The sequence below is a fragment of the Cardiocondyla obscurior genome, linkage group LG14 (assembly GCF_019399895.1).
Source record: "Cardiocondyla obscurior isolate alpha-2009 linkage group LG14, Cobs3.1, whole genome shotgun sequence".
Lineage (NCBI taxonomy): Eukaryota > Metazoa > Arthropoda > Insecta > Hymenoptera > Formicidae > Cardiocondyla > Cardiocondyla obscurior.
Window position 1 is genome coordinate 2,482,694 of NC_091877.1, and position 27,800 is coordinate 2,510,493.

Below are 27,800 nucleotides of genomic sequence, written 5' to 3' on the forward strand. Positions count from 1 at the left end.
GTAGCGGCGTTCAAGGTTTCACCGGTATTGTTCGTTTATTCTCGATATTAGGTACCGGCGATACGTCTATTCTTTTTCCTATCTCGCTCGTTTTGCCCGCGGAAGATAACAAAGAAGGTAAACGTCTTTCGCGAGTTCGGAACTGCTGAAAGAAGTCATTTTAGCGCACCCGCAAATCTCGCAGTGGAGAGGTAAAGGGGCGCGGATTCCGAATTCACTGATCGGAGACCCGTGAAACGAACCTGGCCGTGGTCGAAGTCTAGGAAATAGCGTTTAATGCAATTTCGGTGCGGCGAGCGGCATGGACGGGGCCGGGCAATCGCGCACACATGCTCGCGGTGCAGAATTTCCTGCGGGGTGGCTGAAAAAGAGAAAGAGAGAGAGAGAGAGAATGCGATCGCGAAAAAGGGCGCGGAGGGTGGGGGAGGCGGGGAGGATGGAGCCTTGGGTGCGCGCGATGAACGGAGGAACGGAGGGACATGGCATCGTTCTCTGGCACGGCACGAGGCCGACGGAGATGGCCGAGCGGGTTCGAGAGCGGCCGAAGTGTACGCGCCACCGGGTGGGGAACGACGGCTGTTCAGTGCCTGCACTCAGTCGAGCCAGCGTCGTAGGTCGGAGTTGAAGTCGCGAATCCGCGGAGAGTACCTCGGTCGAGCGGCAGCGAGAGACAAGAGAGGAGGCGCTCGATACGCACGCCAGTTGCACGCGCATCTAACAGGGCGAGGGAGGACAAGAACGAGGCGAGAAACTGCGAGATAAACGAGAGATAGAAGCGCCGAGTTGGCGATTGGCCGGGCCAGGGAAATAGATAGAGAGAGAGAAGAGCTCCTCTCCGTCGGCACCTCGCTCTCTTCTGCTTCGGATTGATTCCACGAGCCGCAGCATCGACGCCACGACGACGACGATCGTCGCGCTCACCTTCGACGAAGCCTCTCGTCGTTTCTTCTCCCCGTTGGCCGTTCTCGTCCCTGTTTCGGCGGATGGACGCCAGGAAAAATGCGGTGGTGACAGTGAGCGTATACCGAGGAGCGGAAGGACTGCGGAACTATTTTCAGGCAGCAAGCGGGTAATTATCGTTGTTGATCGTGTGCTACGCGAGAATCGCCGTGCTTCGTGGTTCGATCGAGTCGGCGCCGGGTGAACGAGAGTCGAAGGGAAAAAGAGAAAGCGAAACGGAGAGAGAGAGAGAGAAATATATATAGAAACAGAGAGGGAGGAAGGCTACTCTTTTCGCGACTTAGCCGGAAGTTATGACGAGCTCGCGCTTCGTTCAAGGACGAAGAATTGTTCGCGCGCATGTGTCCAGTAGTGGGATATAGTGTCAACGACAAGTCGCCGCTCGCAGATCTGGATACCTTGCTGTCGACACCCGCCGGGCCCGGATTGTCTCATGTCAGGATGGCGCTGGCGCGGTACGTACAATCGTACGGCTCGCCGTTGTCGGAGCTAGGGTGGGTCTTCGTCCGTCCGGGGCTAAACCTGGGGGGACCAAGAGGCGGGCGGAGGGAGCCGGGCGGGGGAAAGGGGGGGTCCTCTCGTTCCGTTTGACCGGTACGCGAAGAGAGCGATCGCATCGATCCGCCAAAGCCGGTAGCGTCGCGAGCACGCTCCTTCCTCCCCGGGTTTCTCTTCCCCTCGGCTTGTCGTGCCGGCCGCGGCCGGAGCCTCGCGTCGGGATCTCGCGCCTCCAGGACTTCCTCTACCTTCCGGAATCCTGGAGACGCGGAATCCCGAACCGTCCACCCGATTAAGGGGGAGTACACGTGGCGAGACGTCGAGTCGAAATATAAGTAGAGTGAAACCGCGTCGACCGCGAAAGGTGGTCACCTCCGGAAGGTCGGCGAATTCTCTCGTTACTCGTGGGACAGATTGCCCAAGTCCTTGGAGCAACCGCCTCGACGAAGACGCGCGACGGTCAACGACCCGTCGTCCCTTCGACGAGGCCCAGTATCGCGATGGCCATTAGCCGTCCGTTCGTTCTTTTGTCCGTCCGGTGCTCCCCCTCCCTCCCCCCTTTCAGTCGTCGCGATTCGCGTTTGCACTGGCCGACTGGAAAGTTCTTGGTCAAGTCGCGAGCGAAGGAGCGCGAATCAAGGTGAATACACCTTTTTACGTTAGACGCCGACCTTCCTGAGGCTGCCTGATGTGGGCTTCGTCACGGCTCGGCGATTCCGCCTGCTTTCATATAGACACGTCCGACCGTGAACGCCGAGAGCGCGACTCGATGGAATTCGAATGTAGGAACGTTCCCCCGGCTTTATCGTGTCCATGCCTTCCCCACGTTCGTTGTCTGGGTTCGCGAGGACTCGTCGTCCACGGCTAGCACTCGAGATGCGTCGTTGAACAAAAGCGGAATGCTCCCTTGGAGCTAGAAAACGGAAGCTCGGTTTCTAATTATTTCATATGTTCTTTGCAGCCTTATTTCTGAAAAATCTACGCGGCACACATGTATCTTTATATTTGACTTGTTTGCTTAATTTTAATTACGATAAACACTTGGAATATCTTTCGCGACTCTCTTCTTCTTTTTTCTTTTTTTTTGTCGCTCGAGAAATAAATGGAGATTAATTGCGAGAGCTGCGTACAACTATATTTGTGAGCAATTTTGAATTTAATTAAAATTAATTATGCGAAAAACTGTGTTTTCAACGATTCATCTCGGTGTAATTGAAACGCGACAACATCCCGCTTTTGTTCTTTTACTTTGACATATTTTTCGCCCGCGAACGTTTCAATTAATTGTTCCGGGCTGCTAAATTTTCTAAACATTCCTCGGGGAAAGAGGGAGGATATTTTTGACACCCGATACTCTTCTCGTCTCGACGAGACAAAGAAGCTTTGCTTGCCACTGCATTCTCGTTATCTTCTCTTATCGAGTTACTACCGATACGGTTACGATTATTCAAAAAGCTGAAAGCCACAGAGTTCTGTGTTTATCGTTTATCTTTAAAATGAAATATTTTCGTTCGCAAGTAGGATCAGTTTCGAAACAAACACGTGCAATCGCGTAAATTGCGTCGAATGTTAGGCATACTCGCGATTTTCTTTCAGCGAGTATTGACGAGCATCGCGTTTAATTACACCCAACCGCGTACATTACGGAAATCGGCGTTTCCAGTTTCATCAATAGGATAGGTCTCGTTACCGTTATCCCTTGCTTCCCGTTTCTGTGCGTATCCGCGATGCGTTCGATTCGGAAATCGGATAAATAACGAAAATGATGGGAACTGCGAGTCCTCTTCCCGCGTGTCAAGTTTTTTTTTTCCACCCTTTTTTTCTTCTACATCAATCGCGATTTTAAGAATTTATTTTTAAAGTAGCGACTGTTATCCTTGACCATGCTGCGCCCTTTCTAGAAATGCCGTTTTTAATATTAATAATTTTGAGAATCGCTTACAAAATAAATTATGAGCAAATTAAGGTTAATTAATTTAATTGTAATATTTCATTAGCATGTTGTCTGTCATAGCGTTATTATTAAAATTAATAGCGGTGTTATCAAGATATTTAAAAAGAGATGTAAAAAAACATATTAACTTTTTTTTTCTTTTTTAATTTAGCTAAACAGCAATCCGATAAATGTGCACATAATTATATTAGCTGAAAGGATGCAGTTAACTAACGTTGCACGTAGATTTTATCGTGTGCTTATGTTCGTTATAGTGAAAATTTTATTTTAACCCAAAATTTATGAAACTCGCTGGGCGATCGCGTACGGATTTGTATAAATAAATTTCGTGCAATTTATAGAACCGTTTCCATTTTGTGTGAGCTGTAGCAGACGTCGGTAGCGCGTTTGAAAATATCACGTAATTCAGATCCAAGATCGCATAAATTTATATATCTTAATCAAATTCTTACATAAAATTCGCAGCCTTAATTCGATTTCGAGCTTCACCCTTGTTTCTCGCTTACGAGCAATTATTCTAAATTCAGAGAGTTAAGTGTTTTAATCTTTCCATCGCTTGACGATATACCTTACAACTAGGTGATGCGTTCATAAATTCAGCGTTATTATAATAATTTATTCACCTTAACTTACAGCCAAGTTATGAAACTTTATCCACGTCGATATCGCGCCTATATATTTAGCGTCTTCGCGCAGCTCTTCAGACTTTTTAAATATAATTATTTAATCAGTATCTAAAGTATCTCTTAATTTAAATTTAACTATCTATTGCAATTTATTTTACAACCTCGACTCTTGCTTATTTCCATATCTCTTTTTACATATTTACTTAACGCAGCATCGCCGATGAACTTCTCGGGGTTAATTAAAAAGAAATACTTTAATAAAGCAAACCTTTCGATTCGCACCGAAACCTCTAATCGCTGATTGCATCGTTCGCGACAAATGTTGAACGTAATACGCGATGCAGGAAATACCGTGCGTTGTCGAGGCTCGTCGTCTTTTACATCATTGCGTTAGTTACCTGCGAGCATTTCCGTATCTCCTTGCAATTAATCGTGCCGTAAGCTCCTGTCGTGACCTTCTCGCCTATCGCCCCGAAGATTTACGACTGGCCGAAGTAGTATACGAGCGCTTTTTAGTCGTCTTGCTTAAACGCGTTTCTCTTCTTTTCCGCGAGCACTTAATTTCCCGACGATCCTTGACTGTCCACGTGACACGACGATAATGCCTACGCTTTCCTCAGTTACAGTTACGGCACACTTAGGGCAGGGACAATTTTTATTTTTTCTTTTTTCTTTTCTTTTCATCCGTATCGTTTGTATGTGCATAATGCGAACGCTCGGTCAACGGTAAGAACTCTGCCGCGCTTTGAGCTTCAAGGGAACGACATTTACGATTTGCATGGGATCGCTACTCGCTACATTTTGCCGGCCGGGTCGAGGCGTTAAATCTCGTCAAAGGAAACGCATCGATGTACCTTTAACGTGTCGCGAAAGGAAAATCATTTGCGGCAAAACGGGTCCGCGGCAAGGCCACGTTAAGGCCGCAATTCGCGGGGTACTATAGCGACGTATTCATCAATCATTCCGCAGCTGTCGCGCTTATCTCTAATTCCTCATTGCTCGGCCACCGGTGTTAATGGCGATTGATCCGTGGATTTTCCTCCCGCCGGTCAGGTAACGTTTTGCCTTTATTAAAAAGCGTCAGGCTGTATAGCTCGGGATTAACACGGGAAATATTCCAACGTCAGGATTGTTCGCGTAACAAACTTTATTGAGCGCAATTAGCGCGGGTCACTTGTCCCTTCCCACGCGTCCAATCAAAAGTTTCTCGTTACCGCGTTTAAGCTCGATGACGACAAAAAAAAAGAAAAAAAAAGGAAAAAGTAGTTTTGAATGAGTTTCAATTTAATATTTAGGAACTTCGAAATTTTAATTTTAAAGAATGTAAACTCTTGTCGATTCCATTACCGCGAATTTATGTTTCAATGTCCTAACGCAACGTGCTATAAATTTGATCGGGTGAAACTTTCTAATCTAGTGACTTATGTAACTTTTACTTTTTAACTTGCAGTTTTATGAGCTTTAGCGTGTGCGAAAAAGGGGTTGAGCGTTGATTTAAATATTAGATTGTCGCGAATACAATAATATAATTAATTGCAGCGTTGATATGTTGTTTTTTGCTTTAAAAATAAAAAAAAAAAGAATAGGTAGATTTTGGAGAGCGAGAGATTTCCGTTTTCATCCAGACTTATGTTGGCTCGAGGTAAACTAGCCGAACGAAACGCGCGTACGTGATGAAGCAGTTTACTCAAATAAATTGGCGCGTTTAATAATTCTGAATTTACCTTCAACCGCTGATATCTATAAATATTTAATTACTCCGTATTTTTTACATAATCATGATTGTATAACGAACGACGACAGCGCACGCGACGAAAAACGATCCGGAGGCGCGTTTAGCTCGCGTTACGTCGTACGACGAGTCGGAAAAGCCGCGGCCTTGCGTCGCGGTAATGTTATCGTTTGCGTCACAATATTTTCTCGTTAACCAGCGCGAATGGAAACGCTGGGGAACTGGCTTTGAGTGTCTTTGTGTCCACCGAACAGCTGGTGCCGTACGCGCCGGTCGTCGATACTCGCATCCCGCGTAAGTGTTGACTTGCGCGCGCGTGCGAACACGTATGCGCAATCTATTTATCCGCAGTGTTCATTTTATACGACACAATCGTCGCAAATTAAAACACCTGCCCATATTCCGAATAACATCGATTACTGCTCCCCCGTTCGATCGCGTCACCTCGATTAGCACGCGACGGCGACGTTCCACTTTTGATCGAGTGTGTGCATTAAATTTAGTCGAAGGCTTTATTGACAAATCATTTAGCAACTCCGGATACCACGCGGCTTTTCAGTAAATCGGCCGGCGGGGCCGATCGGGCAAGAGGCGGGGTCCCGCTACGCTCGGTCTCATTTTCAAGATCTTCAGCAGAAAATCCGCAGCTTTGCATCACGCTACCTCGTTCTCCTCGCTCAGCTTTCAAGGGCACTGATAAACATCTGGGATTCTGATGACGAGAATAACGCGATTATTCAGGAGCAGCACCGCTTCGGCGCTGATATAAATCTCCGTTTTATTTTTTTTTTCTTCTTTCCCCTGGGGGTTTTTTTTTCTTTTTTATTTATTTCGGCCTTTTCGTTAAATCGAAACCGTCGATCTGTCTCCGTTGCCAATAGCTTTCGTGCGTGATTTACATTTTGGAGAATTATTTAAATGCTATTATTACAGCCGTAACGCGTGCACGCGTGTACGTACGCACACGCGTGCAGACGGTAGTCGTCGAGGCCAATCGATGTCCGGGACTCGATGAAATAAAGCCAAGTATAAAGGAGGAAGAGGAGGAGGATACGATGATGGCGGTGGTAGTAATGGTGGTGGGTTGTAGTGGTGGCGGTGGTGGTGGTGGAGGTGAAGCGCGGCGGAGGGAATAAAGGAAGGAAGGTTGTCCCTCGCACTCGGTGGCAACCTTCGGCTTCAAGGGTACAGGGCCGCACGTCCCCCTTGAGGGTTCGCTTCCCCTCTTCCGTAATGGATGACGACGACGTATCCCTCGGAATTCAAAACCAACCTCCATTATAAAGAAACCAGACGGAAAGTCCCCTTGAAAATCATCCCGAGCCTCAGCTTTTGCTTTTCGTTAGCCTGCATCGAGTCCTATTTGGGCATTCCTTTTTAGGTATGGTAGAAAATCACAAAGGGCCGGTTTTTCAGTCCTCGAAAATCTCGGCCTGGGAATCCTTAATAGCGACGGGGGCACCTTTTTAATTTTATTCGTTTACTTCCTCACAAAGGTATTTCCTTCGCGATTTAACGTGCGTCTCGTTAACGTAATTTCTTTGCAATCGGAACGTTATTCTTAACGTGCAACTATGTGATTAACTGTAAACTGGGGCAGGTGTTTTTATCGCATTGAGATTTTTTTGGCCTCTTCTTTACTCGTAACCGATTTATCGTCATAACTGAATGGCTATATGTCATATGTATAATTTTTACGTTTATACAATACGGATTATTATAGATATATATTTTTTTTTTTTTGCATAAATTAATTTTGACGAACAATTCGTCTTCTTATTCAAATGTTGGGTATAATAAATGCTGAAAAAGAAAAGATCGTGAAAGGGTTAAGTTGATCGGAAGGGAAAAGGGGGACATAAGCGACGCAGAAAGGCTACGTAAGCAACTACATAGTATGCGAAAGCTTATCGAAGTTATCGCTGAGCAACCAAACGGCAAGCAAACAACGACGGTATATACGATCGAAGGCCAAATTGCCTACAAGGTTTCTGCTTCTACCTCGCCAAAACTCATTTTTCATTTATAGATTTCCAATTGGCAAACATTTTTCTTCACTCTGAAATTAAGATATGCAAGCCATTCGCTAAAAGACCTGCGATTAAAATGAAAGAAATCTAAAAATGTAGGACGAATTTCATTTTTAAACGGTATCCTGAAATTGGAATTTTTTTTAATTATTTACGTCATAACTTTGAAAAATAAAACGTTAATTTCACGAGTGCTCGTACACTTTTTATGATCGAAATTATTTCGGAGCGAGCCACGAGATTATTAATCTACTCCGATAATAATATTCATTTATATTTGATAATTAAATTTCTCTACAGTTTTATTTGATTGGTTTACATGCGCGATGTACGAAACAAATTATACGGGAAAAAGATATTTCTGGGCGTCGTTAACGTATCAAATCGTACGTGTAATCTTGAGATCTGCAAGTTTTATTAGAAATGTCTTAAAAAGAGAGAGAGGGGAAAAAAAAATGCAAACAATGCGGCTGAGATCCGATCAAAACGATAAGAGCTACAACTGTTTCCACACGTTTGTCGGCAAATATCATTAATTATCATTAAATATCGTAAAACGAGACAATATTGTGCGAGGGTTTTACGGTCGGCGTTACAGTTTATGCGGATATAAAGAATCGGGTTGTACTATAACTGAAAGTTAGAGTTTAAACGCGGATGAAAATCCGGTTGTTAAATATTAAACGAGTTAGGAACTTTACACCGGCTAGACAAACCCTTTGTTTAACGTGCAAAGTCATAATTGCTTTCCCGAGATATCGAAGGGACATAATCCAAGGGTATTCCTCCGCGGCTAATAAGACGGCTGTAAGGGCGCATCTGCAGGGAACGGACCTCGCAAATTGGCCGTGAGGCCCAAGGTCGTCCGGTATATCCCACGTACCGGGGCACTGGCCCCTGTTAGAAACGAGTCGAGTCCCGGGGAGCTTCCCTCCCCTTGTGGAGATCCCAAAGAAAAGCAATCCTTCGGCCCTAGAAGGACGAACGTCCGTCCAAGCCAGAAGGAGATCCATGCCTTCGTTTGTGAAAGCGTCTTTTATCTTAATCCTGCGTCCGCGATCATTATTAAAAGGAACCGAGACATTCGTCAAAGGCGAAGAGAAAGAGAGCAGCTTAAATTTCTATTAACACGCGCGGGAAAATATTTGCGAAAATGTTGTAAATTAAATACATGTAAAATGGTTATATTTGAATGATATTGTAATTCTAAAAAAATTGCAGACGTAATAATGATATGATCGATCGATTGCAAGTTAACGTATTCTAGAATATAATATTTACGCGCTATGAATATCGCTTTTATTTATAGCGTTCATTAACGACGGTTCAACGACCATAGACGATAATTCGGGTTACACTTGTACAAATCAGCTTTCGGATAAAAATTTAAATTTTATACGTTAAAAATATCGTCGAACTGTTACACAATACGGCTTGATATTAATGAGAAAGAGAAGAGAATTTACGAAAATTGTCAACTCGGTATATTTTGAAAATCACACTTGAACCAAATCGTGAATTAATGACTTAGTTACGTAATACTTTTTCAAAAATTTGATCAAAGTAATTTATGTAAAGAATGTCGCGTACACGAGAGAATATGTTCTCCCAATTAAAATAAAAGAAATTAACGTTATCGATATCGCTTATTCAATATTATTTAACGTTTTGAAGAATTCAAAGGTTTTAAGTTCGTGAAAGAAGAGCAGCTTTATTCGATAATTAATGCGAATTATTCAGTCGCATTAACGTGTATCGCCCCAGCCAATATTTTCATTATTTTCTGCGTCATAAAAGCATTGCGTTTTGAATTCCAATCGGAAAGCTGATTTGCACTAAAATGCACCGCAAATTATTGTTAATAATTGCGTCGTCGTTAATAGCCGTTATACAAAGAGGAAGTTTATTTACCGCGTCATGTAATTTTAGGTTTCAAAATATTGCACCGTAAATCAATTTGTGTCGTAATTATTTAATTTGCTCGTTCACCGCGATGACGAAAAAGAAAAAGAAAAAAAAAAATAAATTAGGGAGAAAAAAAAAACCAAATGTGCCTTGCGTTAAATGTCAAGAATCTTTATTTCGTCGCTCTTTTATTTCTTAAGAGTCGAGGGGACGTTCGTCATCGTGTGCTCTTTGTGCGAGGAGATCTTCATACACCTCTTATCGTAACCGTGAACCTTGAATCGGTGTGCCGCGAACAAACGTGACGCGTGGCAGTGCGGCACGTCGAAAATGACGCTTGTCACGAGTAAAGTCTCGAGAACAAAAGTAGAAATTCAGAATATAAGCAAATAGTTCGCAATCGCTGTTAATATTGGCACGTCGTGGATAACTTGGCGCGAGTAAATTCTGAAAAATGTATTAGACAAGTAAAAAAGTGGACCGGTGCATTCTCGTTATTATTAATATTGAGGGTAATTTTAATTAACTGTTTATCTCTTCTTTTTTCTTTCTTTCCTTTTTTTTTTTTATTTTTTTTATTTTGTTCGTAGGAATTGTTTTATTAATTCAATTTTGTCGCAAGTGCCCCATGACGTCAGTCGCTGCGCATCATGCAGGAATGCATGAATGAAGAAAGGAAATTTGCTGCGACTGACAGATAATAACGCGCCCTCGACATTTTCTTAGTAATTCATTTCTGAATAACAATTTTATTCACGACGGACGTTCAGGAGTTTGATAATTTAATACTTGCACGTTATTTCGTTGGTTACGCAATTTTTTTTTTTTCTTTTCAAGTATAGGACGAGTTCCTTGATACCGAAGGCGAAAATTTATCGCGGTTCGATAAAATATCTTAGATTATCGCGTGTCGTGAAATTTGAAAATCTAATAAGCAGATAAAGCGGCGTAATAAATGTGTACAACCACCGTGACATTAATTAGGCATTAGATATCAGCTGTTTTCCGACAGCAACAGGTATTAATAATATCGCGTTATCTCCTTATTAAATTCATACGTGTACGTTTCATTTAAATTTACATTTAAATCCCGCCTCGACATTAAATTTCCTCTATGCTCGGCCGTGTAATCTTAAAAGTCAAAGGATAGCGGCGATAGCTATGGAGTACCGCGTGTTCATATTTGCGTTGTGTCGACCGTATCAGTCCGAGATATGTGATACTCGACGCGAACACGTCACGGAGTACATACATAGATCTCTTATCACACCTCCTTGGAGACACACCGCGGTCGATGCAGTCAGCTGCAACTATCGTTCAGCTGCTGTCTCTTTCCCCACGTCCAGCTTTTCGCTCCTCCGCATTACGGCATCTGAGATTCTCGGCTCGTGGCCGCTCGTTGCCGGCGCAGGTCGGAGAGGCTCAGCCGGACTGGTTTCCCGCGAAGATCCATCGCGAGAGCAGAGCCCGTCCGTCTCGTCGTCGGTGCATCTTCCTCGCGAGCGAGCGAGGCGCTTCGCCTTGTCCTCGGCGTTAGATAGTGACAAGTCGCGGCGCGTGCAAAACGCGAAGGCGAGGTTCCACGGCGGCGTCCGTACACGCGCCCGTGCTTCGGCTCGCTCGCTCGCGCGGCGCCCTTGAAGAGAGTCAGCCTTTGTCTTATCACACACACTCCGGCTTACGCCGAGCAAGCGTCAACCTTGACTCCGTCCCTCCTCTCCGCCGTCGTCTCGTCTACTGACTTTCCTGCGAAAATCGACCAACGCAGCATGCTGTTTCTTCGACTCCGAAGAGTCTCTCACCGTCTTGCCGCGTGCGTTCTCCCTCGAGTATCTTTTCTTTTTCCTCCTTTTAAAGGGCTTCCGTTCCCGTTGGGGTGAAGCATATGAACGTTCTTCTTCTCGCAAGTCTTGAGAGAAAATGCCCTCTTTTTTTTTTTTTTCTTTCTTTTTTTTTTTTCTCTTTTTTTTTTTTTTTTTCTCGCAGGAATGAAACGGTAAACACGGCGGACATTTACGATCTTCAAAGAGACGTTGAGTGACTTTTCTACTTTCCGTTAAGAAAATTACATCATTCGCTTCTCTCTGATAATGTCATCTGTCGTATTAATAAAGGTTTCTTCATTATTCATCAATTATAAGTGCATAATAGATAGAATAACAGGAAGAGGGAAGGCATGAAGAGCTAAATGACAGTGTGCGCGCATAGAATCGGAGGAAAAGCGATGCAGCCGCGTAATGGTGGGGAATGTCAAATGAGCTGTGTAACAGCGTCAAGGTTGTAAATTATCGTTGTCAATACATCAAGGTCTTGGTATACATATACAGCCACGTGTCTCCGCGGAGGAAGCGTATCGTTCGGTACACCGAAATTGAATTTTCTCTACGATAACGGACTATTCGAGTATCCGCCTTTCCGACGTCAATTATATACAATTAAACTTTAATATAATAAAACGTCCCGCATTAACAGCTCGGCTTGACTTTAATTTTACTCGGCATTTTTTGAGAATCAACATCGCGCCTGCTGTTGGATAAAAATTGATTAATCTTTTTTTTTTAATCGGGAGATTTTTTTTTTAATATTTATACAAAAGGAATTTTTATCTCTCGCGATCGCGATATCGAAATGTCGAAGTGACCTCTCGCTCTTGTCGCGAATCTGTTATCACGCTCGTTACACCAACGCATCGACGAGCTACGCGTAATCGTGATAATCGTAAAGCGGCGTATATTTTTAGCCTCGCGCTCGGTCGCCTCCGCGACCTTCCGATCTTGACACTGAGACTTCCTTTTTCCATCGTTTTTTCCACGAGCGTCGCCGGGCTCGCGCATGTCGCGTCGGCTAACAAACGCTGTACCTGCCTGCCGGTCTTACGAAACGACCGGATGAATCAGATATAGAGATAAACGCATTTAATTACGCGGCGTGTCGAGTCACCGTAGGTGGTGCCGGCAGGGAACGACGCGAGCTTCTAAGTTCGAGCGAAAGATCCATTCGCGGATTTTTTTTTTTTTTTTTTTTATTTCTTTACCGCGGATATCCTTCCGTTAACGCGTTACGCATTCACACGCATTCTCGTCGAAAATGCAACCTCATCGACCGCGCGCGACGCCGCGGTATCACGCCAACCTTCGTGTCGTTCTTATCAACAATTACGTGGGGGAGTTCGTTCAATTGTACATTATCGACGCGGTATAAAATCACCGGTGGCTGACAAACAACATCGTTCCGGGATATTTTTACGAAGTAAAGAAAAAAGGAAAAAAAAAGAAAGAGAAAAAGAAAGAAAAAAAAGTAGAGGACACGTGAGAGATAACGCGCGTATTTTTCAGCGCGGAAAGTGAAAACGCAAACGAGATAGCGCAGCGACGGGGACTGGCAGACGCGACGAGACGTGCCGGGGACAAAGACAAGTACGGACGGGGGATTAAATTAAGAACGCTGTTGCGAGAGCGCGAGAAAACAGCCCGGGGGGGGAGGGGGAGGTGGGGGGAATCGGTTTCTCGCGGAAATGAAAAACGCGAGACGCGACGGCATTTAAACAGCTGGAGGATGGAAATACATTCGGAGAGACGGGGTGCAAATTGCGGCGGGATTTGGCAAGAAGCTGGGCGCGATGTCGGACTCGGTGCAATTACGTGATTTCAACGTGCCGTGGACGGTTTTCACTTAACTTCCTCGTTTTCACCGGGCAGCCTGTGCCGGGGCTTCGTTCTACTTTCCCCTGAACTCTCGAGGTCTGACCCACGCCTGCGTAAGCCGAGTCGAATATCCCTCGATCGTTTTCTTAATAAAATGACGTGAATTTCGATTGCTCGTGTTCATTTAAACTTGAGTTTCTAAATAAAAAAAAATAAAAAGAATCTTGCTTTTATATTATTTAAAACAGCATGTGCACATCGAACATTTCAACAATTAAAAATAATCTCTGCGGGAAATTTTTTTTTTTATTATAATTTGATATGGACTTTATTAATATTTTCACTTTACATCTCGATTACTTGATATTTATAAGTTTTGATTTTCCGATTGAACGTCTCTACGTTTTTATATTGATTTTTTTTTCACGGTAGAAAGTAAAACAATGGATTGTACAAATTCTGTATGATATTTCTTTCCTAACATTGTTTTCTCGCTGGTGAAAGATCTCGCTGTTCCGCTTATACTTTTTAGTGGCAAGGCACGATCGCTTTCTCACAAAACGGAGCGTCAGAGTTACGATAAAATTGTTTGTCTCTGTCTTTCTCATTCCCCTGCAGCCTTTTCTTGCCCCGAATAATGATTCTCCTTCCGTTCGATCTGACGATGCCCCCGGCGGTATCTAGCGCAAAAGCGACGTGGGAGTATAATGTTGGAAATGTGGCGTGGAAGTGAAAGTTACGCCGCCGAACACACGAACGGTCGAACGGAGAACGCGATCCCCTCGAAAAGTCGAGTCGCGACGCGATTTTCTCCCTCTTTTTCTCTTTCTCTCTCGGTTTCTCTCGCGAAATCAGAGAAATTCGCCATACGAAAATACACCGTGCTAAAGAAACATGAGGATTCTGACGATAAATGATAAATCTGAATTCGTCGCGATTAAATTTATTGCACATTACAATCTGAATTTTCAGTTAAAACAGGAAATGAAGTTTAGCTAGGTTTATTACTTTTTCCGAGATATAAGACTTTTTATTTTTGTCTTTCGCTCTTACGAAATAATATTCGAAATTTAATCAAATAAAAAGAAAAAATTAAAAAATATAGAAATTAAAGAATAAGTTCTAAACGAGTTAAAAGTTTATTTATTTTTCAGCGATCTTTTTCAGCAAATGAAATGAACTTTTTGATCCATATATAGTTAACGATCTTTGTCTTATTAAAATTAATTACTCCTTGTTCTTCTACTCTCATTACTTGTCACTCTGATGAGCTTCTCGTCGGTAGGTATTTTCGAGCGCGAATCGCGAGAGCGAGACGCATTCAAACGAGAGTTCGCTCGATTTGGTTTCCGTTTCCTGGTTAGTCGGGTCGACCGATGCCGTCCGATGAACCTGCGGGGCTAATGTACTTGACTCGCCTCCCGAGCGGTTCCGTACTTGGCACCGCACGTGAGCACCATCGCGTGTCCTACGTACCCTTCCTCCGTCATCCTTGCGCTTTCCGCGCGCCTCGCTCTCCGCTCGTCTATCTACTTATTCGTATTTAACTCGCGCGATCGATGACGCTTTTTTCTTTTTCTTTCTTTCTTTTTTTTTTTTTTTCCTTCCAAAGAGTTCGATTCTACAGGACTCGTAATTCAATGACCGACACTCGAGTCCATTCGCTCGAAGGTGATTCGTCATCGCGAAACAGTAGCGTCTTTATTACACATATGACAAAAGAGATGCAGGAGGTACTTCGCGAACGTAAAAATATACACATGTGTAATTTGTATCAGTTCTCAATCAAGTTACGAGGACTCCTGTAATGACATCGTGTTATTTTTTACTCGCGATATCTATTACAATATTTATTATAATGTTTATTACAATATTGATTAGGCAGCTAGTCGAAATCTCCACATCGCGGTGCAAAAATCGGGTAACGCCGGCGAAGCGCACGTGGCGGCGGGAACTGTTGACCCAGGAAAATTAATTTCCAATCCGACAGCTGGGGCCGAACTCACGGGGGAGGGGAGGGAGGAGGGCTCACGTCGGTCAATTATACCGACGTCGCAATACCCATTTTGCCGAGTGTCGAACCCCGCCGTTCCTGTATTACGCCGTTGATCCAATAAGCTTCCTCTGTCCCAGGCGTACGTCCAGAAATATGGAGAGGGTCGACGACCCCGTGACGTAACACGCGAGGAACACGCGCGCACAATTAACGACATTCTGTGCCGGGCGTATGGCGCGCGAGCGATCGGGGAAGATGACTCGAAAAACCTTGCCCGCTTGGTATCCACCCGAATTAACCGGACGGCATGTCTTTTTTTCATGTTGCAGACTTGCGGTGAGCGACTGTGCGCCCCAGACGTCGCGGGTCAGCTCGAACCTGCACAGCAGCAGTAGTATGGCAGTGAGCCGCGTCCCGAGCCCGCCACCGCCGGAAGTGAACACCCCCGTGGCCGAGAACTGGTGTTACACGCAGGTACGTTTCGTCGTTGGTGGTTCATTGTCCTCTGCCTGGCCGCTCCGCTGCGGTTTAGCGATCGATTCACCTGCGCCGAAATTCACCCAGTCACCATGAGCGGCGGAAATTGCTAGGGACGTAGCGGATCGTTGTATCGTTCGCGTTTATATTTTTACGTTCGTTGCTTATTTCGGCACCGTTGTCGTTCCGCCGATTTTCGTCGTTCGATTTCAGCCGGGATCACCGTAATCAATTTGCTGATAGCGTGTCGAGAGCCGCATGCACGATTTTAGACTCAAAATTGTCGCGGTAACGCAATTAATTTTTTTTCACGCTGAAATATTTCTGCGACGGCTGACGAAGAAGGAATAGATTCGCTCTACGCGAATATCTGAGATCGTTGTCCTTCGTAAATGAGCATCACGAGTTTCAAATCACGTTTTTAGAGCTTGAGCTTAGCTAGCTGTTTCCGAAACCATATTAGAAATACCATTTTTACGCGGATTCTTGATTGTCTTAAAAACGTTTGAACGTTCGACATGGGAGAATATGCGTACGAAAAGAAAAAGTTCAAGTAATCCCTTTTCTTTCAACGGCGTTGTCTCGCTCCGGTTCAGGACGATTTTTTCGGCGAACGGTCGCGAATCCCAGACGAATTCGGCCGTGAGCGAACACCTCCTCGTCGTTGGAGGGAAAAAAATAAAAAAATAAAAAAAAGGAAGGCGCGCGTTAAAGAGACGCGGAGAATCCGCGCCGGCGGATCGCCGGCGCGTAGCGCGCGCGTGAGAGCACGCGCTCCTGGCGCTCTCATTCTATTTTTACTGCGCTCGTCCCCCTCGCGCGATGTGAACGACCTGCAACTAGATATCTCTCGTCGCGCAGCTACTCCCGTCCTCCTGCCGTGTCGGGTCTCTCCCTCGCGGCCGCCGCTCGCGGAAACGTTCCGCGATTCTCGCTAGAAATCCGCGCGACCGCCTCCCCCCTTCCTCCCCTTTTTTCTGCCCTCTTTCCCCCGCCTCTCTATCTCGCGTCTTCCGCAGTTATTTCCGCTTCGCGCACTCGGCCATACGATTCGGACAACGAGCGACTTGCGTTCCCCACGTCGGCGTCCTGGATACCGCGGATAAATGGATAGAGGTTCATTATCAGCCTGGGCGAGCCCGCCCCTCCCGACTCGCGGAGATCCGCAACAATGGACAATTGTCCGCCGGTGACGGTAGGGACCGAGAGTTAGGAAAACGGGCAGAAACGCTGGTGCAATAATAGCACCGTGCGCGCATATGTTTATACAGATAGCGCCGATAAAATGGCGATAACCGAAAGAATAAGGGAAATATTGCAGCTCATTAATACCGATGGTATTAATATCGACGAAAAGTCCGTACGTTATCGTCGCGAGATTAGTAGTGCAATTCGCACGCTTTTTTACGCGTCCCTCGCGCGCGATTTTTCGAAAACCGACATACGCCGGGCCCTTTCGAGCGTCCCGATGAAAAGACGCGAGAGGAAAAAAAGGAAAAAAAAAAAAATAAAAATTATCCTTTCGCGGAGGCCGCGTGCGAAATCTCGATAAGTTTCACCCGCCACGTATTTGCGTTTACGCACACATAAATATATATATATATATATTTAACTCCGTTCTAATTTCGACAGCGTGGCAGAAATGCGAACGTTATTACGCTCGCTTTCTCGCGGGAGTTGCGCAAGAGGCCGCGTTGCCGCCGCGCAAATTTTACGATACAACGTCCGCCGCGCGCTGGGGACTCGCGCGAATCGATGGAGCACGTACGCCGGCCGCCCGCCGCCGGTTCAGCGGCGTTCGCCTATAAATCGAAAGTCAATTCGTGCTCCAGTTAACTTTCGTAACGCGCGTCACCGATTTCGCCGCGTCGGCGACGCGGGGGCCCCCCGTCGCGATATCACGTAACATCGTCCGCGCGATCTGCGGCAACGCAATCGGCTCGGCCGCGATCCCCGCGCGGGTCGCTCACTCGCTAAAGCGTGTCAAAAGTTAGCGATATCACCGCGCGCCGAAGAGATCTCGCGATAAGACCGACGGCGACGTCGCGGAAACGATTCTGGGTTCAAGGTTGACAAAACGGTTACGTCATTAGCCGAAATTCCCGGGGTTATCCTTTGAACGCGAAATACACATTTCGGCGTCTGGTTAACGCGAGGACGCGCCAGCGCGAATACGGTTTCTCGCTGTGTTGCCCGAGGTCACGCGCCGCGAGATTATCTTACAGCTCAAGGACCGAGATTCAAGGAGAAGTATGAGAATTATGTGGATTTATTAATTTTTTTTCTTTTTTTTTTCGAGAGAGCTGTTAATTCGCGCTTTTAGACTTAGAAACTCTTGCGATAAGCGAACGTCGGTTGGTTTACATACCGCGTTACGAGATCGTGGAACTTTCCTAGATTTTGTGTACTCGATTTATCCAATCTCAGTCCGATGTCTTAAAATGAATTCTGTAATAATGAAGTTAAAATCTTAAATTGAAATTAAATGAAAATTTATATACCGGAACTTCTATCATGTGTCTATTCACGTTTCTCGGTTATATTTCACGAGGCGTTCGACTGCAAGGCGAGATTTACGACTCCCTGCAGGAAAAAGATGAAAATTGATATTAGATTATACGCTATTTGAGATTTGAAACGCGCTATAAAGTCCGCAAAATGTTACGAGCGAATATTCGCAATATGTCATTCGGCGGTGGGTGTTTTTCGAAAAATCGCCAAGAGTCGTGCATGAATTATCCAAATATGAATTTAATTAAAATTTCAAATCGAATTTCACGTTTCCCCCGCGAACGCAAACTACGAGCTGCAATTAGCAAAAATATTCCGGCTTATTAAAAAAAAAAAAGAACAAAAAAAGAAAAAAAAAAAAAATTGCACAATCCTCCTGAGCGCGCACTTCCGTCATCTGGCGCAAAGAGAGCCAGCCGCGTACAAAGTGTCTGGGAAACGCTCGCAATGCAGGAAGTATTTTCGTAAGACGTCGCCGCGGTCGTTCATCTCCGCGATGACCTGGCCGGCGCGGCGCGGCGGCGATGATCCGCGCGCGCGGACCCGCGATCGTTTACCTCGCCCGGCCGCGACGGTCGCGTACCGTGTCCAGGAGGAGGACTCGTCCGACCGGAAGCTGCCGGACTCGGCGCCGTTGGTCCGCCTTGTTGGTGCTCGGACCTTGCGCGCGTTCCACGCCGCTCCCGTAAACGGGCACGGGTGATTCAAGGCCGATCGTCGGTGCCGCTGCCGCCACCGGCGCCGCGAGCGGGTTGAACGACTCCTAGGGGCGTCGACCGGGTCGCCTCCTCCGCCGCCGCGTTCCTCCGCGTCGCTCTACCTGATCCGCGCCGACTCGCTACGCGGAACACCCGGGAGAGAGACGATGAACCCTTCGACCTCTCCTCTCTCGCAGCTTTGCACGAGTGCCGCTTCCGCTCGAGGCCTCTCGGATGCTTTCGCGAGCCGCATTTCCCCGGCGCCGATCGTCCGAGCGGCCCCGTGCATATTTAATTTCCCAACGTTCCCAAAACATCGGAACTCGTTAATTTATCAGGGAATCTGGGACGTCTAAAGCTCTCACCCCCCGCTCACCCTCCCCCGCCATTGGAGAATTCGATAATCCCCCGAAACGAGGAGATGCATTATTCGGTGCCTTTAGAACGCTCCGGAGGTATTTGGATTTTGCACGGATTCAATTAATATGGATAAATTACTTGAAGAGACAGATGCACGATCCCGTTCCTCCGAAAGAGTTACCGCTCGTTCATTGAAATTAAAGCCGGCTATTTCGAGGTATAACGATTATCATCGTGGGGTATAAAAAGACTATCTACTTTTACATACTCGTAATGGTTTTATGATGCGTGTTTGAAGCGTTGTAAGCCAATAGATAGGAGCCTCGGCGTTCTTTTCCTTTTCTCGTCACATCGATAACTTCTCATGTGAGTCACAGTTATATTATTGGTTTCATCGTCACGTCTATCGGGCAGCCGTAGGAAAAAGATGAATATGCGCGGGCGTTCGCGTCGGACCAGTCTTATTCGTGCACGCCGAAGAAGCCTAGCTCTTGGCACGCCACCAACGCGTTAAATTACGTCGGAGAAACGAAATTAACCCGGGAAAATGGTCGCTCAAAGTCTCCACTGTACCGCGATTAACGCTACCGGACGAGGATCGATCGTAATCATTTTTTTTAAGCCTCCTCAGCGACGCAGAAAATTGCGAGGATTCTGTAACGTGGTTCTTCGCGCTCCAGCGTCTCGCGATTATTTATAAGATCGTTAAGAATTAAAAGAATCATTATTCAAGAAATAACTTGACGTAAACGGTAACACGGATCATGCATTTCCGAAACGTCACGGAGCTCCGCGCGAATTATTTCAGATCGGTTCGATCTGTTATCTAAATGTGCCGCTTGACCGGATATATTAATTTCACGAGATCAACTCTCATCCGTGAAACGTCCATCTCGCGAAGGTAGGTACGTAGGTCGGGTTATACGGATAGACTAGTAAACGTCCCCCGGGTTCTTCCGCAATCCGCGAGGTTTTTAAGCAGCCTTCGGTGAGGAAAGATTGTGACGCGAGTGCGTGCTTCAGCTCGGCGTTCGATTTGCTTAGGAGCTCGAATCGTCTCGAAGTCCACCTCTCTAGTCCTTGACGACGTAACGAGGCATCGCACCGGGCTGGCTTCATGCCGTTTCGTTACCCCGCCGGGCAAGCGAATCGTCGTAAGCCGTAAGTAACCGGCCAGCGGAGGAGATTACAGTACGAGCGTACGTTGAACTCTCGCGGGAGAGATAGCCGCCTCCTTCCTGCTTCTCGGCGATGCGAATGTCGACCTTAAGCTTCCGATGCGCGAAGGTCACACCGCGGCGAGGATCATCGAACCCAGCGATCGTGAATAAAACGCCTCGATACGCGTTTCACGGATCGGGGGAAACTCATGCCTAACCGCAGGGAATAAAAATTCTTGGCGTTGTAAGCGACGCTTGTCTCGGTTATTAAATTTTCTTTCACGATGGGGACCTTCTTTCTCTCGCTTCGCCTCGAACGGCGTCCCGAGAAATACAGCTTTACGGTCCGAAATAAATTTAACAAGCGGTAACTTGAAATGTAGCGTCTTAATTTTTCATAGGTCTCATTAGTACCTGCGCAGCATATTTTATACTGTTCGTGTAATCGCAGTTTTCTTTTCCCTTTTTTTTTTCTTTTTCTTTTTTTTTTTCTTTTTATCCTCGGTTTATTCTTGCTTATCGGTATAACGTGAGATTTCACGGGCCAAGTAGCTTCAATTCAATTTGGCATTGGAGGAAACCTCGAATACAAAGGTGTAACTTTTACGATTATAAAGCACCTGTCGAAAAGAGAAACGAAACTTTCACTTAGGCTCTCGAGAGCTGAGGTACAGTACCGTGGACATTTCTCACGCTTTCCTTTGTATCGTCCCTTTTCTATGAGTAACAGACTTAGACTCGAGTTTTAAAGAATCCGATGATATTGGCTTCTTACTCGTCGCAAGAATTGAATACCCTCCGCTCCTCACAATAAAATCTGTATATTATTCTAAAAATACTTAAAAATAATACTTTGTAGAATGTTTTCTCAGCCGTAATCTAATTCAGAATTCCAAAAAAAAAAAAAGGACTCGAGATTATAAGGGTAATTTTAGAGTCTTAACTTATCGCTGAGATAAAACGTGAATAGACGAGGGACTTGTTCAGCTCATTTTTTTGTAATAAAATGAAAACGTCAATATTCTGTTAATATTTTTAATAAAACAAATTGTACATCCATATGTATAATTTATGAATCTCGACACGCTGTAGAAGCAGGAAAGCTAATATTCAACTAACTTTTAGCCTGCAATATCGCACACTATCTTCCGACATGAAGTTCTGCCGGTAAAACTCGTCAGATTCCACTTGCAGCCGGGTTGTTCAATCGTCGCTGCGATGATTGAAATCCTCCGAGGCCTTAAACGTAGAAATCTCTTGGTTCACGTTTCTTACATTCGAGATATCTACGTAACGAGCCTGACCATTCTAACATCAGCTTATAATACATGCTTTTTAATATGTATTTTATTCGTACAAACTCACGGTTTAATTTCGACGACGAGTTATTATTTTTGCTTTGTGTCGAACTATGTTTGCTCGTTTTCCAGTGTAACGTGGACTGTAGATTAAGTACGCTTAGTAATGAGCATTCCGAATACGAGCTGCGGAGCCTCCGATTCGTTTCAGACCTCCGGTGCCTTGATAACTTCTCGGAATTATTTTAACGATCGTTACGGTCATTTACACGCCTTTCATTCTAATCGGCCTCTTTCTCCCTATTACGGTTTATGAAAGATTTCTTTTCTTTTTCTTTTTTTTCGCATTTACACTTTTCTTTTTTTTTTTATTTTTATTTATTAATTATTTTTTTTTTTTTTATTCTTTTATCGGTCAGAAAAGTCTCGTTTCTGCGAGCACGGTAGAAACATCAACGATTATTCGCTCGTCGACTCGCCCGGTCAGCGTTATTTTTCTCGCGCGAGGATACACGATCGTCACATGGAATGACCGATAAGAGGCTTGCGCAAGGTTCACCATTAATGACCACTAGACGAATAGATTTGGCCGCGGGCTACCGTTCGTTCGCCAAGGTCGCGACGCACGATGCTGACGTCAGAGATCATTGACTTCCTCTGGGGTCTCGACCTTCTCGCGTCTTTCTTCGCCGTCTTCTCTTCCTTGTCTTTTATTCGCCGTCGTCCGTTTTAAATTCATTCCGCTTCTTTATCTCTCCTTCTCCCTCTTGTCAGATACTTAACTTAATATTCGGCCATGCTGTGTTAAAGTTAAGTCGAGCCGAAAGTCCATGAGACCGGCGGATTCTTCGCGAGGCGACGTTCCCCTCGCGTTTTTAACGTTTCATTGTAACGATCGTATCGGGGACGAATATTTCCTAACCGATCGGTCCCGAACCGCGAAGTCGATGCATATTAACGTGAGAAAGAGGGGGAGGGAAAGGTGGCAAAGGCGGCCGCGTGTATGGAACACCGTTATCGACGAAAGCCAGGCGGGAAGAAAAATGCCTTGTCCTTCGAAATAACAAAAGTCACGCCTCTACCGTTAAAGCCGTTTGTGTATTCTTTAAGGGAATTGCGCAAGCAGGCCGAGGATCATTCGATCCGACCCTGGACCTCCGCGTCTCCCCGACCCCGTTCTGCCCCCCTTTACGCTACCGTATGCTGGTACTTGTAGTACTTCGCCTTCAAGGACGATTTCGTCGCAGTCCGGGAGAACTTCGCTCTGTCGAGAGAAGCTTTTCACGGACTCGGCATTAACATATAAACGAACCGTCCGTCTATGATCGACGCGTCTCCTCTTTCAAGAAAGAGAGAGATACGCGACGGGATCCGAACAGACGCGCCTACCTCGCGATAATGACATAATTTTTTTTTCCTCTTCTTACACGGACAAAAGAGAATGCTATTTTAATTGAATGTAACGCGAAGCGAACGACTGGTAAACACGATCAGATAGCCGCAACACGATTTAACCACGGACGGGCGGACGTTTTACTATGTCAAGCTGATAATCCATAATCACCGGATGTGTCTCACTTCTAAGAGTTCAACTGCCAGCCTGGGCAGCTCAGCCAAGTACGAAGAGAGCTCAAATTGCCTTGATTCAATTTTTTTCTAAAGGTAGAACGAAAAGGAGAGAGAGAAAGGGAGTGAAAAATCTGGTTTCCACCAGAGATAGTAGATTGTCTTTGTTGTAAGTAGCCGCCACCCCCGGCTGTTTTCCAAGACGGTCCTCGTGAAAGGTGCTCCGGAAATTCTTTTCGACCTACAAATATTTGACGCGGCGGGTCTGCTTGTCACGGGGCCAGTGAGACAGATTGATTTTGTAAACCGTGGAGATCTTGTAAACTGGACGCCCACGACGAGGGACGCCGCGGTTGTTTGCGTAGGCATTTTAGCGTAGTTAGATTAAGCTACCCTCCATCGAGACGGACTCTGACGTGGTTATTGCATTTGAAGGTCTTGTGTGCACAGGTGAAGGTGGTTAAGTTCAGCTACATGTGGACGATAAATAACTTCAGCTTTTGCCGCGAGGAGATGGGGGAGGTGCTCAAGTCGTCTACGTTTTCAGCAGGGGCCAACGACAAGTTGAAATGGTAAGGATGCGTCGCGACGACAACTCGAACGGGAAAAGCCTGCGGGAAATAGATCCGGGGATGACAGCAAGATTGAAAGAGAGAAAATAAGAATTTAAAAAAATTGTTTAAGATTCTTTGCATTGCATACGAACCGAGGTCGAGACGTAATCGTGCATCAATCGCAGTTCGTATTGAATCGGCGGCGATTAACGGAGAAGATTTGCATCTATTGACACGTTCGTTTGACGGTGAACAAGCGGGGAGTCCGTGCCAACGCGCGGATAATGGCGCGGTCTAATAATATAATTGCGCCGGGTTTACTTTGCAAAGTGGCACGCTTGACATTGTAAATCACGCGGCCTTTGTTTATCCGATTCCGTAGTCCGGGCATGATTGGCCGGATCTCTCGAGTCGCCTTGAGTCAGCACACGCGCCGCGCGTTCCACGTGGAAAAACAGAATGTCGGAAGTCCTAGAAATGCGAGTCGCCGCGTTTAGCGCTTAAATGAGCGGTGAGAATGCGAGCCATTGTCTCGCCAATCGTGCTACATTCCCAGCTTTATTTTCCCGTTCGCTTCTGGCACGGCGCGGAAGAAGAAAAAAAAAAAAAAAAAAAAAAAAAAATTAAACAACGCGCGTTTATCGGGCATATCGTTAATCTACGATTGACTTTTAAGTAGAGGGAAAAGACAAATTTCGAGTAGCCCGAATTCGCGCCGAGAGAGAGAGAGAGAGAGAGAGAGAGAGGAGACGAAACGACAATTGCCATCCGAGGCAGTAGCAGTCGTGTCAATTGATGCGCTAATTGGTTTCTAGGTGCCTGAGAGTGAATCCAAAGGGCCTGGATGAAGAGAGCAAAGACTACCTGTCGCTGTATCTCCTTCTTGTTTCGTGCAACAAATCTGAAGTCAGAGCAAAGTTCAAATTTTCTATTCTTAATGCCAAAAGAGAAGAAACCAAAGCAATGGGTAAGTCGGCAGAAGAAACGTTAACGTGAACAGTTAATGTATCAACGTTATGTACTACGTAGCGGATGCAATGCAGGGCATTTTAAAGAGTTTCGCGACAGCTTGCCGTGCAATGACTTTTAACGCGAACAGATTTCCACGGCAACGGAAATCTAAACGCGGCTGAGAGAATGTTACGCGGCACTTGAACAGATCTTTCTTGTTTTGTTCTTACAGAGAGCCAGCGTGCTTACAGGTTTGTCCAGGGTAAAGATTGGGGCTTCAAGAAGTTCATTAGGAGAGACTTCCTTCTGGACGAGGCTAACGGACTGCTACCGGATGACAAACTCACGATATTCTGTGAGGTATATACCTTTGTATGTCGATTGTCACATCTATTCGATCGCTACTCGCGCATACCTCGTTCTTCGAGCGAGCACCTCTAATTTCCGTTATCTTCAGGTCAGCGTAGTGGCAGACAGTGTAAACATCTCCGGACAAAGCAACACGATACAATTTAAAGTACCGGAGTGTCGGCTACCCGACGATCTCGGGCTGCTGTTCGAGAACCAAAAATTTAGCGACGTAACGCTCACTGTCTGCGGAAGAGAGTTCCAGGCGCACAAAGCAATTCTCGCAGGTGAGCCTTGATAAATATAAAATCCTTATTTTTTTATTCTTTTTTTTTTGTATTAAAATTAACGAGCGAATTGTAATAATTTTACATTTGCTATTTGCAGCACGAAGTCCCGTTTTCTCGGCAATGTTCGAACACGAGATGGAGGAGAGAAAGAAAAATCATGTAGACATCACCGACGTGGACCACGAAGTTCTGAGAGAAATGTTACGGTTTATTTACACCGGTAAAGCAGCGAATTTGGAGAAGATGGCGGACGATTTGTTAGCCGCGGCAGACAAGTACGCGTTGGAGAGGCTGAAGGTAATGTGCGAAGAAGCACTTTGCACGAGTCTAGCCATCGAGAACGCGGCCGAAATCCTCATACTTGCCGATCTCCATAGCGCCGATCAGCTGAAGGCTCAGGCGATAGATTTCATTAATACGTAAGTTAATATCGCAGGAGAATAGTACACTTGTAAAGCACGTATATCTGCTCGCGGGCTAAAAGATAATTTTGTTCTGTCAAACGATCAAAATTGTATTCTACGGCTGTGCGGCGGGTATTACGAAATGAAATTTGCGATCGCTAATCCTTGCGAATAACTTTTACAGACATGCGACGGACGTCATGGATACCGTGGGTTTCAAATCCATGGTGAATTCCCACCCGCATCTGATAGCAGAAGCTTTTCGGGCCTTGGCGACCCAACAAATCCCACCGATCGGACCGCCTAGGAAACGAGTGAAACAGAGCTGAAAGCAATCACCGTTAACTCCGGGCACGACCTCTACATCGCCGCCACCACTTTTGCATCCCTCTTGAACCTTTGTGTACAGTGATATAATGAAATATAGTAGTGCTAAATAAATGTTTCCTAGTGCGCCACTCTCTGGTCTAAAAGAAAAAAAAATTGGACGACGAGATCCGACGCAAGAATTACTCAATTGTCAATGAGCTTCGGTTGAGGACATTCAGAGATCGATGGGGGAAGAAAGAAAATCATCTTGTCCGTTTGATCGATCAAGGACGAGTTTTCAAAAAAAAAAAATAAAATAAAAAAAAAAATACTCCCATACACGCTCGGATTTTTGTGTTCAAGTAAGTGTCGGTAGTGAGGGAAAACTCGACGCAACCAACATCAGCACGTTGCTCGTTCCATCTTTGCGTGTCGAAGAGAAGAATGAGATATCTGAGAGCCTACGTATCCACATTCATATCCGCACATCCCCATCAACATGCGAGCCATATATCTCGGCCGACCTGAGTGCGAGTCAATTCAATGGAAGCAGCGACAACAGCAGCTGTAGTATCATACCGCGCTCGTCTTTTTTTCAATGTCAGTGCCGATGCCAATCGATCTTGATGGCGCGTTGGAACATGTCATCAACATTATCATTATTATTATCATCGTTACCGTGGACTTGCTTTCGTTTCCGTTATCATCGAACGAACGGACTGGAAGCGGACGGTCGCATGAGATGTTAAGACACGGAGTAATATAGCCAGAGAGGACCAAGGAAAGGCGAGGAGTTTCTCTCCACGTGACTCGCCGTCGCAATTGCCACAACAGCAGCAACAACAACGCGCGATGCACGAAGGAAGTTGTGATAGACGTCGGCCAGACGATTTAAACATTTTGTTCCTTTGTCGAAAAAAAAAAAAAGAACCCATGAGGAGAAAAGATAGATCAAACGGATGTCCCGTAGCGCCGTACGCTCGACGTGTCGAGTACGGAGAGAATTAGATACTTTGTTTCTACCGATAGTAGTGATCTTTTTTTAGTTTTAGCGCGTTTTAAACTCTTCCAAGACGGAGAAATTATTCTAGTTAGTGTTCTTTTTTTATGATCTCTTTCTCTGATTCACGTATGTACGATCATTATATTATTATTACTTTTAATGCTACGCAATCTGTGCCCTATGTATTTTTGTATATTTTTGTCTACAGATAAAGAAACTCGTTCCGTTCCCTTTCCCATTTCTCTTTTAACGCGATAAATCTTATTCCCTGTTTCTCTATTTCCCTATCAGTAGGCACAGTTTGTCTTGTTTTCTGGAGTATTGCATATTGTAAGCGAAGTGATAGGATCGAATTATTATTATTAATTATTATTATTAATGATTACGTTATTAAATTTAGGGTTGTCCATAATTTATCGGATCTACAACATTAAATACATCACGGGGGAAAGGGATGGTTGTCCATACATTCCCTCCCACGTATGCTAATTGCATTATTTTAAAAACGTTATAATCCGTAATCAAA

General features: G+C 45.3%; 1 protein-coding gene across 5 annotated transcripts; it reads left to right on the forward strand.

Annotated features, from left to right (window-relative positions):
• Positions 1-607: 607 nt before the first annotated feature.
• Positions 608-27,201, forward strand: Rdx (BTB/POZ and MATH domain-containing protein rdx). Of its 5 annotated transcripts, none has more exons than XM_070666157.1 (8): positions 608-1,454; positions 15,675-15,819; positions 23,866-23,987; positions 24,785-24,936; positions 25,153-25,292; positions 25,378-25,555; positions 25,656-25,977; positions 26,147-27,201. In XM_070666157.1, the coding sequence occupies exons 1-8, from the start codon at positions 1,300-1,302 to the stop codon at positions 26,289-26,291; spliced, it is 1,359 nt and encodes a 452-aa protein (XP_070522258.1). In that variant the 5' UTR covers positions 608-1,299; the 3' UTR covers positions 26,292-27,201. The 5 variants fall into 5 exon arrangements, with proteins under 5 accessions (XP_070522258.1, XP_070522260.1, XP_070522262.1 ...); XM_070666159.1 differs by having other exon boundaries at positions 608-1,415; XM_070666161.1 differs by having other exon boundaries at positions 608-1,069.
• Positions 27,202-27,800: the final 599 nt, after the last annotated feature.